Here is a 19,002-nt window from a genome sequence, read left to right on the forward strand (position 1 = left end):
AGGTGCAAGTCTAGGTAGAGGAACAAAGGGGTCTCAAAGTAGAAATACACCAAACATTAAAAGTTCCACAGGTTAGCATAGCCACTAAATGTTATTTCCAAAGGGATAGAATTGAAATGCAAAGTTATGCTAAACCTGTATTAAACCTTTGTCAAAGACTGTCTTAATAAGATATGGTGACACTTTGCAGAGATTCACAAGGGTGCATACATGTCAGGAAAGGACTGACAGGTTATGACTATTTTCTCTTGGAAAAAAAGGCAGAGAGGTGACCTAATAGACGTCTTTAAAATTATGGAAAAGTAGATACAGAAAACATGTTTCCTCCTGTGGGGATAAGCATAACTAGAGACATCAATACAAGATAGTCACCAAGAAAATGTTTCACCGAGGGACTGCTAAGAAACTGTTACGACAGAGTGTTTGAAGTAAAGGTATAGATGCATTTAAGGAGAAGCTCGGCAAACATTTGAGGGAGAAGAAAATGGTATTACAAGTGGTAGATTTTGATGCGGGAAAAATGGTAGGAGGCTTAAGTGGAGCATGTATTGGTTGGGCCAAATGGCCTCTCTGTGCCATAAATTCTATGTATTCCTTAAGTATATGATTTTTCGTTTTGTATTTGGTCCACAGCTCAGCTGATTTGTTGGTCTTCAGATTAATTATAGAGTGATCACTTTCTTTGCTGTAACTATTAGATCAGGTTTTTTTTTTAAAAACAATTTATATTCAAATTTTCACAAAATATCAACAACAAAATACAGAAAGAAAAGAACAACCCCCCCCACCCCCCCATATACATAAATAATAAATTAACAGCCTTCATCAACACAAAGGCAAATATACACACCCACTTATGCTGCTAAGATGCTGCTCATCTCCTAACGCCCTGGCAGGAAGTCTAGGAACGGTTGCCACAGTCTGAAGTCCCTTGCACCGATCCCCTTAAGGCAAATTTCACCCTCTCCAATTTAATAAACCCCGCCATATCATTGATCCAGGATTCCACGCTTGGGGGCCTCGCATCCTTCCACTGAAGAAGAATCCTTCGCCGGGCTACCAGGGACTCAAAAGGCCAGAATACCGGCCTCTTTCGCCTCCTGCGCTCCCGGCTTCCCTGCAACCCCAAATATTGCAAGCCCCCAGCCCAGTTTGACCCTGCATCCTACCACCCCCGACACCGTCCTCGCTGCACCCTTCCAAAAGTCCTCCAGCACTGGGCATGCCCAGAACATGTGGGTGTGGTTTGCTGGGCTCCCTGAGCACCTGACACACCTGTCCTCGCACCCAAAGAACCAGCTTATCCTTGGCCCGGTCATGTGAGCCTTATGCAGCACCTTAAATTGTATGAGGCTGCGCCTTGCACAAGAGGAGGAAGAGTTCACTCTCCCCAGGGCATCCGTCCACGTCCCCTCGTCAATCTAACTATTAGATCAATAATGACATGCCAGCTCTCAGCAAGAGCAATGTGGCTCGTCCCACTCCTCCATGATTTCTATGTAGCCTTGCAAATACTTTCAGTGCTTGCCCAGTGTCTTTTCAGAAGCCCAGAATGCACAATTTTATTCTATGCAGAAAGAAATCAGGCAAAGTAAATGTTTAAAAACAGAAGAAACTAAGCCAAAGGACAGGATTAGAGTAGGAAATTAACATTTTAGCATTTGCAGCAAACACAGTTTTTATAAGATCATGTTTCATTAAAATATGGAGGTTGTGACATCAAAAAATCATAATTTTTAACATTACATGCATATTAGATTCAGATTTTTATGCCTGAATATATATTCTGTATTAGTATGGAAGTTGTGTTTTAGAATGCAAACAAGAGGGTAAAAAAAGCATTTTGGATCATAAATATTCCAAAATAAATACACAAGGAGTTATTTGTAAAAAAAAAAAATATATACATATATATATATATACACATATATATATATATATATATAATATATATATAAAATGTAATATATAATTAGGTCTGAAATTGTCCTGGTTTTCATTCCAGTACTGAGGTGCAAACAATAATTCTGGGCATCAAGAAATGAAATTATGAGCACATTTGATTATGCTGGGATTATTTATCGAAATGCTGAAAGATGCCATCAATGAAAATGAAGCTTTAATCAGTTTCTGAAAATGATGTTGTCATGTACTGTTCTATGTGGCTGAGCACTCTCTCTGCTTTCAGATTGTCATTTAAGATGGGTGCTGCCAGCTCTAATTTAGGAGCAATTTGACAAGTGGAGGTAGAAGGGAAGCTGTCCATGTAGAAGAGCTAGTCCAATGTTATGAAGCTCTAACCTGAGTGTGTAAGATACAGTTTTGCCACGCTCTCCTATTTGTAATAATTAATGAATTAGTATTAAAAAATAGGCAACATGACGGCAATCATCAATCAGAAAACCGACTTCCGGGTGCGGCGATGACCAGCTGAGTCGCACGTTTCGGCAGCTCCCGGTGAAACGGACTTTTGGGCTCTTGATAGGAGCCCCAACGGCAATTTTGACGGCTAAAAACACTGTGCGGTAAACCAGAAGGGAATCCCCCCTGGATACGGATGAAAAAAGGAGAAAGTGGCCGGATTGCAGTGGATCCTTTAGAACAGCGGCAAGGAAGGCAAGCAAAAACCAAGATGGCGTCGGAAGGTGGCAGTTTAACATGGGGCCCTGAACAACAAGAGTTCTTGAAATGCTGTGTGGAAGAGCTCAAAAAGGAAATGAAGAAAGAGCTGTTGGCCCCGATACTACAGGCGATCGAAGGGCTAAAGGAGGAACAAAAGACAAAGGAGTGGGAGCTTCGGGTCGTGAAGGCAAAGGCAGCCAAGAATGAGGACGACATACAGGGCCTGGTGGTGAAGACGGAGATGCACGAGGTACACCATAAAAGGTGTGTGGAAAGGTTGGAGGCACTGGAGAACAACGCAAGGAGGAACAACCTGAGGATTCTTGGTCTTCCTGAAGGTGCGGAGGGAGCGGACGTCGGGGCATATGTGAGCACGATGCTGCACTCGTTAATGGGAGCGGAGGCCCCGGCGGGTCCGTTGGAGGTGGAGGGAGCATACCGAGTGATGGCGCGAGGACCGAGAGCAGGAGAAATTCCCACAGCCATAGTGGTGAGATTCCTCCGTTTTAAGGATAGAGAAATGGTCCTTAGATGGGCAAAGAAAACTCGGGGCAGTAAATGGGAGAACGCGGTGATCCGCGTTTATCAAGACTGGAGTGCGGAGGTGGCGAGGAGGGCGAGCTTTAATCGGGCCAAGGCGGTGCTTCATAAAAAGATGATAAAATTTGGAATGCTGCAACCGGCAAGACTGTGGGTCACATATCGAGGGAGGCACCACTACTTTGAGACGGCGGATGAAGCGTGGACTTTTATTGTGGAAGAAAAACGGGAATGAGCGGGTTATTAAAAAGAACGTTTGAACAAAGTGGTGGGACGAATGTGGGGGGCGAAGAGGGGGGTTAAAAAGGGGGGAAAGAGGAGTTTTATGTACTAATCCTGCGATGTGGTAACTTTTCTCTCTTCCACAGGTGGTGATGGGGGGAGGGGAGGTGGAGGAGATGGGGCGTTGGCCATTGGGGGCGGGGCCAAGGGAGAAGCGCGGGTTTGGTTCCCGCGCTATGATAATCATGGCGGGAATAGAGAAGCAGGAAGGAGGGGGGGCGTCGCACGGTGCGAGCCGAGGTCACGGGGGGAAGCCGAGGTCGGCCAGAGTTTGCTGACTTCTGGGAGCAACATGGGGGGGGGGGGGGGGGGGGAAGAGGGGGGAGTAATTACGCTAGCGGGGGGGGGGGGGGGGGGAAGAGGGGGGAAATTACTGGGTTGCTGCTGCTGGGGAGAGGGGGGAGCTGGTATGGGAGGGGATGGGTGGGGGGGCACCGCCTGGGGGAGATACAGCTGCGTGGGAACCGGGTGAGGAGCTGGAAAAAGGGGTAGGAAGCCCCCCAACCCGGCTGATCACGTGGAACGTGAGAGGGCTGAACGGGCCGATAAAGAGGGCACGGGTACTCGCACACCTTAAGAAACTTAAGGCAGATGTGGTTATGTTACAGGAAACGCACCTGAAACTGATAGACCAGGTTAGGCTACGCAAAGGATGGGTGGGGCAGGTGGTCCATTCGGGGCTAGATGCGAAAAACAGGGGGGTGGCTATATTAGTGGGGAAGCGGGTAATGTTCGAGGCAAAGACTATAGTGGCGGATAACGGGGGCAGATATGTGATGGTGAGTGGCAAACTACAGGGGGAGACGGTGGTCTTGGTAAACGTATATGCCCCGAACTGGGATGATGCCAATTTTATGAGGCGGATGCTAGGACGCATTCCGGACCTAGAGATGGGAAAGCTGATAATGGGGGGAGATTTTAATACGGTGTTGGAACCAGGGCTGGATAGGTCGAAGTCCAGGACTGGAAGGAGGCCGGCAGCAGCCAAGGTACTTAAAGATTTTATGGAGCAGATGGGAGGTGTAGACCCGTGAAGATTTAGCAGACCTAGGAGTAAGGAGTTCTCGTTTTTCTCCTATGTCCATAAAGTCTACTCGCGAATAGACTTTTTTGTGCTGGGAAGGGCGTTGATCCCGAAGGTGAGGGGAACGGAGTATACGGCTATAGCCATTTCGGATCACGCTCCACACTGGGTAGACTTGGAGATAGGGGAGGAAACAGGAGGGCGCCCACCCTGGAGAATGGACATGGGACTAATGGCAGAAGGCGAGCAGGTTGCTGGCACACCAATTGAGGAAAAGGGGAGCAGCAAGGGAAATAGGGGGAGTGAGGGATGAGGAAGGAGAGATGGAGCGGGGAGCGGAGAGAGTGAATAGAGTGTTCAAGACATTTTATAAAAACTTATATGAAGCTCAACCCCCGGATGGGAGGGAGAGAATGATGGGCTTCTTGGATCGGCTGGAATTTCCCAAGGTGGAAGAGCAGGAAAGGGTGGGACTGGGAGCACAGATCGAGGTAGAAGAAGTGGTGAAAGGAATTAGGAGCATGCAGGTGGGAAAGGCCCCGGGACCGGATGGATTCCCAGTCGAATTCTATAGAAAATATGTGGACTTGCTCGCCCCGGTATTGACGAGGACCTTTAATGAGGCAAAGGAAAGGGGACAACTGCCCCCGACTATGTCTGAAGCAATGATATCGCTTCTCTTAAAGAAGGAAAAGGACCCGCTACAATGCGGGTCCTATAGACCTATTTCCCTCCTAAATGTAGATGCCAAGATCCTGGCAAAGGTAATGGCAATGAGAATAGAGGAATGTGTCCCGGGGGTGGTCCACGAGGACCAAACTGGGTTTGTGAAGGGGAGACAGCTGAACACGAATATACGGAGGCTGTTAGGGGTAATGATGATGGCCCCACCAGAGGGGGAAATGGAGATAGTAGTGGCGATGGATGCCGAGAAAGCATTTGATAGAGTGGAGTGGGATTATTTGTGGGAGGTGTTGAGGAGATTTGGTTTTGGAGAGGGGTATGTTAGATGGGTGCAGCTGTTGTATAGGGCCTCGATGGCGAGCGTGGTCACGAATGGACGGGGATCTGCATATTTTCGGCTCCATAGAGGGACAAGGCAGGGATGCCCTCTGTCCCCATTATTGTTTGCACTGGCGATTGAGCCCCTGGCGATAGCGTTGAGGGATTCCAAGAAGTGGAGGGGAGTACTTAGAGGAGGAGAACAACACCGGGTATCTTTGTATGCGGACGATTTGCTACTGTACGTGGCAGACCCGGCGGAGGGGATGCCAGAAACAATGCGGATACTTGGGGAGTTTGGGGATTTTTCAGGGTATAAATTGAACATGGGGAAAAGTGAGTTGTTTGTGGTGCATCCAGGGGAGCAGAGTAGAGAAATAGAGGACCTACCGTTGAGGAAGGTAACAAGGGACTTTCGTTACCTGGGGATCCAGATAGCCAAGAATTGGGGCACATTGCATAGGTTAAATTTAACGCGGTTGGTGGAACAAATGGAGGAGGATTTTAAGAGATGGGATATGGTATCCCTGTCACTGGCAGGGAGGGTGCAGGCGGTTAAGATGGTGGTCCTCCAGATATTCCTCTTTGTGTTTCAGTGCCTCCCGGTGGTGATCACGAAGGCTTTTTTTTTTTTTAAAAAGGATTGAAAAGAGCATCATGGGTTGTGTGTGGGCCTGGAAGACCCCGAGAGTGAGGAAGGGATTCTTACAGCGTAGCAGGGATAGGGGGGGCTGGCACTACCGAGCCTAAGTGAGTATTATTGGGCCGCTAATATTTCAATGGTGAGTAAGTGGATGGGAGAGGAGAAGGGAGCGGCGTGGAAGAGATTAGAGAGGGCGTCCTGTAGGGGGACTAGCCTACAGGCTATGGTGACAGCCCCATTGCCGTTCTCACCGAGGAACTACACCACAAGCCCGGTGGTGGTGACTACACTGAAGATTTGGGGACAGTGGAGACGGCATAGGGGAAAGACTGGAGCCTTGGGGGGGTCCCCGATAAGAAACAACCATAGGTTTGCCCCGGGGGGAATGGATGGGGGATATGGAATGTGGCAAAGAGCAGGAATAACGCAACTGAAAGATCTGTTTGTGGATGGGAAGTTCGCGAGTCTGGGAGCGCTGACCGAGAAATATGGGTTGCCCCAAGGGAATGCATTCAGGTATATGCAACTGAGGGCTTTTGCGAGGCAACAGGTGAGGGTATTCCCGCAGCTCCCGACACAAGAGGTGCAGGACAGAGTGATCTCAAAGACATGGGTGGGGGATGGTAAGGTGTCAGATATATATAGGGAAATGAGGGACGAAGGGGAGGCTATGGTAGATGAACTAAAAGGGAAATGGGAAGAAGAGCTGGGGGAGGAGATCGAGGAGGGGCTGTGGGCAGATGCCCTAAGCAGGGTAAACTCGTCGTCCTCGTGTGCCAGGCTAAGCCTGATTCAGTTTAAGGTATTACACAGGGCGCATATGACTGGAGCACGGCTCAGTAAATTTTTTGGGGTGGAGGATAGGTGTGCGAGGTGCTCGAGAAGCCCAGCGAATCATACCCATTTGTTTTGGTCATGCCCGGCACTACAGGGGTTTTGGATGGGGGTGACAAAGGTGCTTTCAAAAGTAGTGGGGGTCCGGGTCGAACCAAGCTGGGGGTTGGCTATATTTGGGGTTGCACAAGAGCCGGGAGTGCAGGAGGCGAGAGAGGCCGATGTTTTGGCCTTTGCGTCCCTAGTAGCCCGGCGCAGGATATTGTTAATGTGGAAAGAAGCCAAGCCCCCGGGGGTGGAGACCTGGATAAATGACATGGCAGGGTTTATAAAGCTAGAGCGGATTAAGTTCGTTCTAAGGGGGTCGGCTCAAGGGTTCACCAGGCGGTGGCAACCGTTCGTCGAATGCCTCGCAGAAAGATAGATGGAATGGGAAAAAGAAGGCAGCAGCAGCAACCCAGGATCGGGGGGGGGGGGGGGGGGGAAGAACCAGAAGGACTCTCAGGGTTGTTAATATATACTGTATAATATGTATAGGTCGTTGCGACAGATAATTATATATTGGACTGTTAAATTATATTTTTGGAGAGTGTTACTTGTGATAAGGCAGTTGCCAATTAGGGTTAGTTTTCATTTTTGTTATTTATTATTTATTCATTTTTTGTTTATAAAATAGGTCGTTGTTATTTGTGTTGTTATAATATTGTGTAAAGGATGCACAATGTACTGTGTTGGTTGACCAAAAATTTTCAATAAAATATTTATAATAAAAAAATCAATCAGAAAACCTGTGTTAGGCCAGTAATCTCACTAGGATTTAATTAATGGTAGAACTGCTAATGATTCAATTACTGTTATTAACAAAACATGCATGCAGAATTCCATGTATTTGTCCCCGACAAACTAGCTGCATTTGTGATGGCATACTGTCACCCTGTTTGAAATTATGTAGTATTGCTTCTGTAAATTTCTGAATCTGATCTACAGAAGCAAATGTAAATGCATAGCTGGCCTTTCAGCAGAACTAACTGGATCGCAGGCTGCTGCTATTGTGAACACCCTTTAGGATTTTTGCTATTCAAGAGTGACATAAATTAGCACAAGGTACTCATTCAATATTTTGTCAATGCCACCCTGATCATCAAAACATTTAATCTGCATAAGGGAGCACTGTATATAATACTGTACCAGAATATCAGAGATGGCTAGGCCAACAGGTTTCTGAGCTGACATGGTTATAAGAACCACTGCTGTCTTTTCTCACAATGCTCCTATTGTCAATCATATTCCATCTTTGAAGCACTACTAGCTTCAAGAAATGTTAGTTGAAACAATCCACTTATTTTTATAGTCCTATTATATACCATCTTTATTATTTTGCACTTCCTGTTTTAAAAACAGATGATCATAATACAGACTTTGATGTGTTTTATCCCAACTTTGTGGTTAAATTTTCTCCTTCAGGACAAGGCTGACTGTAACAATAATTTGCCAGTTAGCAATTGTTCTAATGGCCTGGTGAAAAAAAAAGTACCCATACAAGCATAGCACACAAGGTCATGTTTAACCACAAGTCCAATTTCAATACTTTTGAATTTACTTTTAATTTAAAAAAAGGAAAAAATCTGCACTAATTTGCTTCGTAACTAGGAATCCAAAATTAAAACAAAATTGATTGCATTGCTAAAAACACCTCAACAACGTATTGTATTAATGATGGGCAGCATATCATTTGAGAATGAACATTTGATTAATTTGATTAAGAAAAAACTATTCAGACAGCTTAAAATGATTTTAATGCACAGATTACACTTTACCATTGATGCCCATATTTTCTTTTACACAACAGAATAAATTAACCACAAATAGAAAATAATTTGTTAATTCTAAGAAATCTATTTGAAATGGGAAGAACTCGTTGATATCTTTCAGGTAATTAATGGAAAAGTGAAAACGCAGGCCTCTACCTGATACTGGCGACACTTGGTGATTCAGTTCCCAGCTTGCATCTTTCTAGCTGATTTGCAACAATCTGCCGTTCCAACTCGAGCTCTCTTGTAAGCCTTTCAAACTGGAGCTCCTGCAAAAGGTTAAAAAACTATATTATGTACACAAGATTCAAGTCTATTCCATCCCAAAATCAGTTTTAGTTTTACTTTAAATGGCAGCATTCTACTTTGTTCGATGAGAAAAAAAACAGTTCTTACATCTTGCCCCTCCCACTCATCAGCATAAAGAAACAGCTTGTGGCAAAATAAGGCTTTTCTCTTAGATCATTCAGCAAGAACACTATGCCTCTTTCGAATCCATGTCGCAACATCTTAGTTTCTTGCACTCAGATCTTCAGAGACCTTTGCAAAAGGTTTACGGCCATTTACTTATGCTCCTGTACACGTATATTTCAGCAATCCTTCCCAGAGTTCCAACAATTACTAGTACTGCAGCATGAAGTGATGAAATGGTGGTTTGAACACAGAACTCCTTCCATTCTGTCTTTTACGGAGGAAGATAAAATACATTGTCCATCATTGCCCAATGTTTTTCCTCCGTGTTTTTCAGTAATTTCTTTTTCTTTTCAATGCACAATTTAGCTAACCTGTACTCGTGCCACTGTGGCATGCACTGCCTGCTATTTTTTTACTTTGGGCTCGAGAGAATTTTCTCTCTGCTTCATTGGCCAGATTCAGCAGCATAGCTTTACATCATAATAGCACCCTTCCCCAATAAAACTGATCACATGTAAACTGTTCTGGAGAGAGATGAATGCTCTGCTTACAATCTGAAGATGTTGTTAATATAGGATCCCATAATGAGTATGTATAAAAGAAAGCAATGTGCAGCATTTCGGCCTTTGCAGGAAATCCAGCCGAATTTAGTTAAAATTAGCTGTTGCCTAGCAATTTAACAACACCACATGCTTATGTACAGTATAGTTACATGCTGGATAATGACAAGCATTACATGCAAAATGCTTCAAGCCCAACCAATTCAAGACAGTTAAGATTAAAGTTAACTGAATGTATAATTTTTTCCCCTCAGATATAATCAGATCTGGACTATAGAGGTTTTACAATCTGGTTAGCACACACCTTACTTAATGTGATTTGTTCTTGGGGTGTTTGAAGATGAACTCAATTCCTCACACTTTCAGTACAAGATGAATGATGATAAAGACAGAATTTAATTCTGTAGAATATTTTGCACAATCTTTGAACGTGATTATAAGTCTTTTCTAAATGCCCTTGTGGAACTGCAAATCATATTTACATGATCAGTTGCATCACTAAGAGTCACAGCAAATGTATAGTTCTTATTTCTCAACTAGTCTGATTAATCAGTTCAACTACTAGGTAAAAATCATCTGCAATTTAAAAAAAAAACTACAAAGTTTGGATGCATCAAAAAAGAACAGTGACAACAGCGATACCGTTGTGTTACTTAAAGGCATATTTTTTGGAAAACAAAAGCACCCACTCAAATTGCAGAAACATAACCATATTTATTTTTAAAACCGTGAGCATTAAACACCTTCTAATTTGCTTGATAAGTGTCTACAGGTATTTGGTATACTTAAACAAAATAAATGTTTGGATATTGTACAAATTCAATTTTCAGTTACACTTATTCCAAGCCAGTAAATAAATGTACAAGAAATTAAGGGTTAAATTCTGCAGCCACATGTACAATACTGCAGCTGTGACAAGTAAGCCAATGTCTCAAAATATTAACCATGTTTTTATCCATTCAGTATTCAATGTACTATGTCATGATATCCATATTAACATATCATGGTGCAATCACACACACACACTGATGGACAGGTAGATGGACCAACCAACACACACACACATCACAGCCAATCACCAGTGAGAGCACATGCACTATAAAACACGGAACACCACAGTTCCCGCTCATTCTACCAGGAGATAGCTCAGAGCACAGAGCTCACAGCGTGCCACTCAGACATACACCATGTGCTGAGTGCCTCACTAAGATAGTGCTAGGGCTGGGTCCACAGGTTAGCAGGTGAAGTACGAACCTCAGCCAGAAGTTAATAATTATTATTGTACAGAATAATAAAACCGAGTTGTACCATCTACAACAGTGTTGGTTCGTTTGTGTATCGGAACACCCAACACGACACTATGTAGTGCGAAACCGAACATTTTGAATCAAAATGTATTTGTAGGCTGGTGTTTAAAAATATTTGTTTATTTGTACAATTCTGCTGCCAACACAAGCTACTCAACTTGCAACTAATTCTACAGAAATGCTAACAACCAGCGACATTTTGTTCACTCGTTTGTTTTAGGCAAACAGCAGGAATCAGCTGATAAAGGCAATTTCAAACAATAACGAAGGTGTCCCTATTGAATAAATTCAGGATTCAGAGGAAATCAGCCGATAGTACTTAAAACACAATGTTTAAAATACACTCATTTAAACAGAAAAATACAGTCTGAAGTACAAAAATCATAGATCTTAAGAACTTTAGTAATTTAAGCTTTTTTCCCTTTCCAAACACATTAACATTAGTGATCAATTGGTAAAGATTGCAATACATTAGGAACTACAACTGTACCGATCCAACTGAAATTCAGCCACATACTGAAAGGACTTATCTTTTCACCAGAAGATTATGTCCTTCCTGCACAGTTTTGATTACTAGAGAAATGCTCACATAACTATGGAACAAAAATAAGGAATTTTGTCTTAAATAAAGTTGAATTTGTGAAGTAGCAGTAATCAGAGAATGACAGGACTGTTAACAGCACTGGAGAAGTCATTTGGCCCACCACATCTGCACCAGCTCTCCAAACGAGCACCATGAGTAACATTCCTCTGCTTTTTCTCAGTACCCCTGCACATTGTTTCTATTCATGTACTTATTTATTGCCCTCTTGAATGCCTTGATTGAACCTGCTTCCACCATACTTTCAGTCAGAACATTCCAGATCCAAACCATTAGCTGTGTTGTTTTGTGCATCACATTGGCTTCTTTTGCAAATCACCTTAAATCTGTGCCCTCGAATTCTTGAAATTTTTGCAATTGGCAACAGTTTCGCCCCATCTATTCTGTGCAGTGCCATTATGATTTTGAGCATCTCTATCAAATTACCTTTTTGCCTTGTTCTCGCCAAGGAGAAGAGTTCCAACCTCCCCAAGTTTCTCAATCCTGGAACCATTCTTGCAAATCTCTTCTGCACTGTCCAATGCATTCGCATCATTCATAAAATGTGGCACTCAGGACAGTACACAATACTCCAGCTAAGGTCTTGTAGTTCAGCATAACTCCCTGGCTCTTGTACTCTATGCCCCTAATAATAAAGCCCAGGATATTATATACTTTATTAACCGCTTCTCCACCTGTCCTGCCACCTTTAATGACCGATCTGCACACTCCATCAACTTGTTCAAGTCCTTTAAAAGTTCTTCAGTTTACAATACTTGCAAGTTTTGTGTTATCTGCAAATGTTCACTGCTGTACAATTCTAAATATCATCTAAATAATAATGAGATATTAAATTCAAACAGTTTTGTTGAACAGAATTTTTTTTATTTTTTTTTAAATTTTAGAGTACCCAATTCATTTTTTCTCCATTAAGGGGCAATTTAAGCGTGGCCAATCCACATACCCGCACATCTTTGGATTGTTGGGGCAAGACCCACGCAGCCACTAGGAGAATGTGCAAACTCCACACGTATAGTGACCCGGGGCCAGGATCGAACCTGGGTCTTCAGCGCAATAGGCAGCAGTGCTAATCACTGCGCCATCGTGCCGCCTTCAGGCAAATAACAGATTGATTAAAATTTTGTTGTGAATCATTACAAATATATGGGCAAAGATTTATAATCATCTAGATGGGAATAATATGATCAGGGGTAGTCAGCATGGCTTTGTGAGGGGTAGGTCATGCCTCACAAACCTTATCGAGTTCTTTGAGAAGGTGACTAAACAGGTAGACGAGGGGAGAGCAGTTGATGTGGTGTATATGGATTTCAGTAAAGCGTTTGATAAGGTTCCCCATGGTAGGCTATTGCAGAAAATACGGAGGCTGGGGATTGAGGGTGATTTAGAGATGTGGATCAGAAATTGGCTAGCTGAAAGAAGACAGAGGGTGGTGGTTGATGGGAAATGTTCAGAATGGAGTACAGTTACAAGTGGCATACCACAAGGATCTGTTCTGGGGCCATTGCTGTTTGTCATTTTTATAAATGACCTAGAGGAGGGCGCAGAAGGGTGGGTGAGTAAATTTGCAGACGACACTAAAGTCGGTGGTGTTGCCGACAGTGCGGAAGGATGTTGCAGGTTACAGACGGACATAGATAAGCTGCAGAGCTGGGCTGAGAGGTGGTAAATGGAGTTTAATGTAGAGAAGTGTGAGGTGGTTCACTTTGGAAGGAATAACAGGAATGCGGAATATTTGGCTAATGGTAAAATTCTTGGAAGTGTAGATGAGCAGAGGGATCTCGGTGTCCATGTACATAGATCCCTGAAAGTTGCCACCCAGGTTGATAGGGTTGTGAAGAAAGCCTATGGAGTTTTGGCCTTTATTGGTAGAGGGATTGAGTTCCGGAGTCATGAGGTCATGTTGCAGCTGTACAAAACTCTGGTACGGCCGCATTTGGAGTATTGCGTACAGTTCTGGTCACCTCATTATAGGAAGGACGTGGAAGCCTTGGAACGGGTGCAGAGGAGATTTACCAGGATGTTGCCTGGTGTGGAGGGAAAATCTTATGAGGAAAGGCTGATGGACTTGAGGTTGTTTTCGTTAGAGAGAAGAAGGTTAAGAGGAGACTTAATAGAGGCATACAAAATGATCAGGGGGTTAGATAGGGTGGACAGTGAGAGCCTTCTCCCGCGGATGGAAATGGCTAGCATGAGGGGACATAGCCTTAAACTGAGGGGTAATAGATATAGGACAGAGGTCAGAGGTAGGTTCTTTACGCAAAGAGTGGTGAGGCCGTGGAATGCTCTACCTGCAACAGTAGTGAACTCGCCAACATTGAGGGCATTTAAAAGTTTATTGGATAAGCATATGGATGATAATGGCATAGTGTAGGTTAGATGGCTTTTGTTTTTTGACTTCCCATGTCGGTGCAACATCGTGGGCCGAAGGGCCTGTACTGCGCTGTATTGTTCTATGTTCTAAAGGGCTTTGTTCATTGTATTATAATGGAAACAGTAGATTTATTCTGCAACATGAATCGCTAAAATGCAGTTCCTGCTTCTCTAGTATTAAGTTCTAGACTCCAGTGCATTTCTGAACCAGAGATTCAAGTTCATTTTGCAGCACAGCACCAACTGAGCTTGATACTACATGGAATACAAGTCCAGTATAGTGTTAAACAATTTTCCATGCGCTCAAGGGATCCTTTTAGCTAATGTATAAACTTCTCCAGAACATGCATTAATATGTTGAATGCAAGGAGCACAGTCCCAATGAAATTCTCAAAACAACTCACAGGCACGAGTGGAATTCTGCAAGTCAAGTAGCATAAACAAAGCACTGTCAGCTGCAAACGAACACTGTTACTACCAGTCTCCGATTGGTAGCCAACATTTATTTCCTAAAGTACTGTTGGGAAATGGCACTTTTGCCAGAGACTGATGACAGCTAAGCACACTCTGAACAGGTATAGCACAGCTGATGCAGAGAAAGCCATCCTTTATTAATGTCCCAAACAAAATTTACCTGAGCGCAGCAACAATTTTTCCATTTCCCCAAACTAGATTGCCAATTAATGACAAATAAGAACAGGTATGTTCCATAAATTTCCACAATCTGTACCATCTTGTTACTATTTAACTGCTATTTTTAATAAGTCTGTTCTGTTTTTGTAACCTAAATCAATGTCCAATAGTATGTTTGTTCTACAGATTTAATACCACAAGGTGGCTCATTATATCTCCAAAAACTACAGACAATTACTAAGTTTCTAATTGACCATTCATTTTTAAAACTTTACCAGATCTTCATTGTATAAAGATACAAACTGCCCTGGGGGGCTCACTTCTGTTACTAGTATACTGGGAAAACAACTTTGGCAGATGGAAAAGGAACTCTAAATGAATTCACATTCAGATATGGGGAGTAAATTCACACCAGAAAGTGCACACAAATAATTTTTAAATTGCACTCAAATAGCATGAATACTCAGGAGCAGCAATTATTCAGAATATAAGCGCATTTATATTGTCCATGGTTCTTTTCACTTCTTGAAATAGTGCCTACTGTTGTAGTACAGCAAGGATTGTTATATATTGCTCTGCTAAACCTGGGTCCAGAATCATCTTCTTTCTTAAGCCTTCTCCAGCACATCTTGTCCATTAAATCCACCATCTGCTCCCTCAACTACATTTCCACTAAACAAGCACCCAACGTTTACTGCCACCAATGTGTTTTTCCCTGGACATCTCTGCCATTCTGATTACGACACTTGTTGCTGCATGCTTCCATACACCTTTGTCCCTGCAGGATTTCTTTGTACATTTTAAATTAGTTTGTTAATACATTTAATGTGATGGTTATTTAGCCTGAGCATTACAGATTATATATTTCAACAGCATTGAGAGCAATGCTGTTTTAAAAAGATGCTATATTTGTCCTTTACTCAGGTGTTCAATATCTCCTCCAGATAATTTGCTTTCGTAGTTCACTTATTTCATTACATTAAAATTCTTCTCAAAATTGTATACCTGATCATTGGTACACCTGAACGTCACATGTCATTAAACTTGGATTATTCTATGACTGCTGTTTCCCACGGACATTACAATTTACATTTCCTGTACACAATCATTACGGAATGCCGGGTCAAGATAAGCATTACCTATAATGGTTCCTTGGCACACATGAAAATGAAAATGAATGAAATGAAATGAAATGAAAATCGCTTATTGTCACAAGTAGGCTTCAAATGAAGTTACTGTGAAAAGCCCCTAGTCGCCACATTCCGGCGCCTGTTCGGGGAGGCTGGTACGGGAATTGCACCGTGCTGCTGGCCTGCCTTTGTCTGCTTTAAAAGCCAACGATTTAGCCCTGCGCTAAAGTATTACATTTAACTGATGAATTATTTGATTTCGTTTAAATTGGGCTCTCAATTAAAATAATTTGTTATTCCACACCAATTTCTCCTCATCAGAGAGTAAATTGCCCCAAGATTTGGTGCCGTCAGTAGCAAATCTAGAGTTGCATCGAATTTTTATTTGAGAGTTCATTTTTCATATTTCTTCCATCAGGCAGGAGATACAAAAGTCCGTGAACACGCACGAGCAGACTCAAAAACAGCTCCTTCCCCGCTGTTACCAGACTCGTAAACGACCCTCTTATGGACTGACCTCATTAACACTACACTCGTATGCTTCACCAGATGCCAGTGTTATGTAGTGACATTGCGTACCTGGTGTTGCCCTATTATGTATTTTCTTTAATTTCCTTTTCTTTTCATGTACTTAATAATCTGTTGAGCTGTTCGCAGAAAAATACTTTTCACTGTACCATGGTACTGTACCCAGGGGCTGGTTTAGCACAGTGGGCTAAACAGCTGGTTTGTAATGCAGAACAAGACCAGCAGCGCGGGTTCAATTCCCGCACCAGCCTCCCCGAACAGACGCCGGAATGTGGCGACTAGGGGCGTTTCACAGTAACGGCATTGAAGCCTACTTGTGACAATAAACAATTATTATTACTACACGTGACAAATAAACACATCCAATCCAATTTGCAGCTTTTCCTCCCACTGAGCCAATTTTACTCATCTTCACTTTGTTCTTGAACTGAGCATACACTTGAAAGATGTATTCAATCCCATCCTCCGAGTTGGGTTTTGATATTCCAATCATATAGCTCCCTACTCTCACAGCAGCATCCAATTCCAGCATTTTATTTTTCAAGCTCTGGTCTTGATCAACATACACATGACATTACATTTCCCTCCTTTAATTTAACTATCTGCCTTTTGAAGGACTAGTATAAGCACATGTGAAACATTACGTCCATACGAGTAAATGACTGCCATGCAATCCACATCAAAAGGATCCAGTTTATTCTGGAGTCAGATTTTTTTTTGTCAACTGAAATTCCTAACCAAACACAGCAATTTTCCATTGGAGTTGAAGCAGTACTTATGCATATAAATTTACACACTTCTGTGATGATTGCCATTTGAGGTCAACATCAGAGATCAAGGATTACCTGGCCTGAGGGACCAAATGCAGAGTCACCGCAGAGAGTGAAGTCCTCTCAGGCAGGCCACATTTTGGGAGCTAGTTGCAGGTGTGCAGTTTTACATTTCTTGTTAATAAATCCTTTGTGTTCAGTGGAGTCCCTGAAAGTGCATTTTTACAACCCCTATAATTGTCCCCTTAGTTTACACCTTGTGGATTAAGATAGAGTCCCTTCTTACCTTTTTTGAGTATTCCTTCTCACCGTTGCTCAATATATATATATATATATATATATATATTTATATATATATATATATAAATAAATATATATATTGCTAGCTTCAGTGTGATCAGGATCTTGTAACTTAAAAAAACTCCACAGTGATCCACTTTCCCAAGTATAGAATCCCCCAGGACTACACTTTCTCCACATGCAAACTGGCAACCCGAAGGTCACACTGCTGTTGTCTTGAAAGCTTTTATTTCTGGAATAATTGACAGTGGTGAAATAATTATTTTAATCTTTTAGCTAGCTTCACAGTGATCATAACATTCCTTGTTACTTGGCTAACGAGCAGATATAGTAGGGACGCTTTAGATAGATGGATTACTGGGATGTCTTCTGGGGAAGGTGGGACCTGTACAAGGACAGGTTGCACCTGAACTGGAGGATTTAAACGAATGTGACAGGGGGGTGGGAACCGGAACAGCAGGCCAGTCAGTGTAGAGACTGGGGGAAAAAAGTGAGACTGAGATAAACACAGCACAGAGTAAGAGCAGGCAGAGGGAAGCCACAGGGCTCAGCAGGACTGTGGGCCTGGAGTGCATTTGTTTCAATGCAAGAAGTACAACAGGTAAAACAGATGAACGGAGAGCCTGGATTACTGCATGGAACTATGATGTAATTGCAATTACAGAGACAAAGGAGGGACAGGACTGGCAGTTTAACATAGAACATAGAATATACAGTGCAGAAGGAGGCCATTCGGCCCATCGAGTCTGCACCGACCCACTTAAGTCCTCACTTCCACCCTAACCCCGTAACCCAATAACCCTTCCTAACCTTTTTTTTTTGGACACGAAGGGCAATTTATCATGGCCAATCCACCTAACCTGCACGACTTTGGACTGTGGGAGGAAACCGGAGCACCCGGAGGAAACCCACGAAGACACGGGGAGAACGTGCAGACTCCACACAGACAGTGACCCAGCGGGGAATCGAACCTGGAACCCTGGCGCTGTGAAGCCACACATGCCAGGATATTCTTGTTTTAGAAAGGACAGAAGGGGAAAATTAAAGGGGGGGGGGGGGGGGAAGAGGGAGGAGGAAAGGGGGGTTGCATTGCTGATCAGGGAGCAGATGACAGGCGTGTTCACATTGAAGGGATCTTGTAGTGAGGCATCATGGGTGGAGTTCAGGAATAAGTTAGGGTGAAATCACAGTTGGGAGAGTACTATAGACCGCAGGAGACAGAGGTGCAGTTGTGCAGTCAGATACTGAGAAGGTGTGAAAAAAAAGCAGGGTAGTTGTGATGGGCGACTTTAACTTTATTGACTGGGAATCCCTTACAACCAGGTGCATGGGTGGAGAGCAATTTGTTAATGTGTCCAGGACGGCTTTTTGATACAGTATGTTGACAATGCAACCAGAGAGGGGGCCATATCAGACTTGGTATTGGGGAATGAGCCAGGCCAGCTGATTGATGTTTCAGTGTGGGAGCATTTTGGGCTTAGCGACCATAATTCCATAAGATTTTGGGTAGTCTTGGATAAGGACAAGAGTGGCCAGCGGGCGAGAGTGCTTAATTGGGCAAGGGCCAATTACATTCAAATTAGATTGGGAGCAGCTATTTGAGGGCAAATCCACATCTGACATGTGGGAGG

General features: G+C 43.2%; 1 protein-coding gene across 1 annotated transcript in view; it reads right to left on the reverse strand.

Annotated features, from left to right (window-relative positions):
* Window positions 1–19,002, reverse strand: part of pkp4 (plakophilin 4) — a 328,075-nt gene that overhangs the window by 202,593 nt on the left and 106,480 nt on the right. Inside the window, 1 exon segment of the mRNA XM_072474888.1 lies at window positions 8,915–9,027. Coding sequence (XP_072330989.1) covers window positions 8,915–9,027 — 113 coding nt within the window.

This window comes from Scyliorhinus torazame, chromosome 2 (genome assembly GCF_047496885.1).
Source record: "Scyliorhinus torazame isolate Kashiwa2021f chromosome 2, sScyTor2.1, whole genome shotgun sequence".
NCBI lineage: Eukaryota > Metazoa > Chordata > Chondrichthyes > Carcharhiniformes > Scyliorhinidae > Scyliorhinus > Scyliorhinus torazame.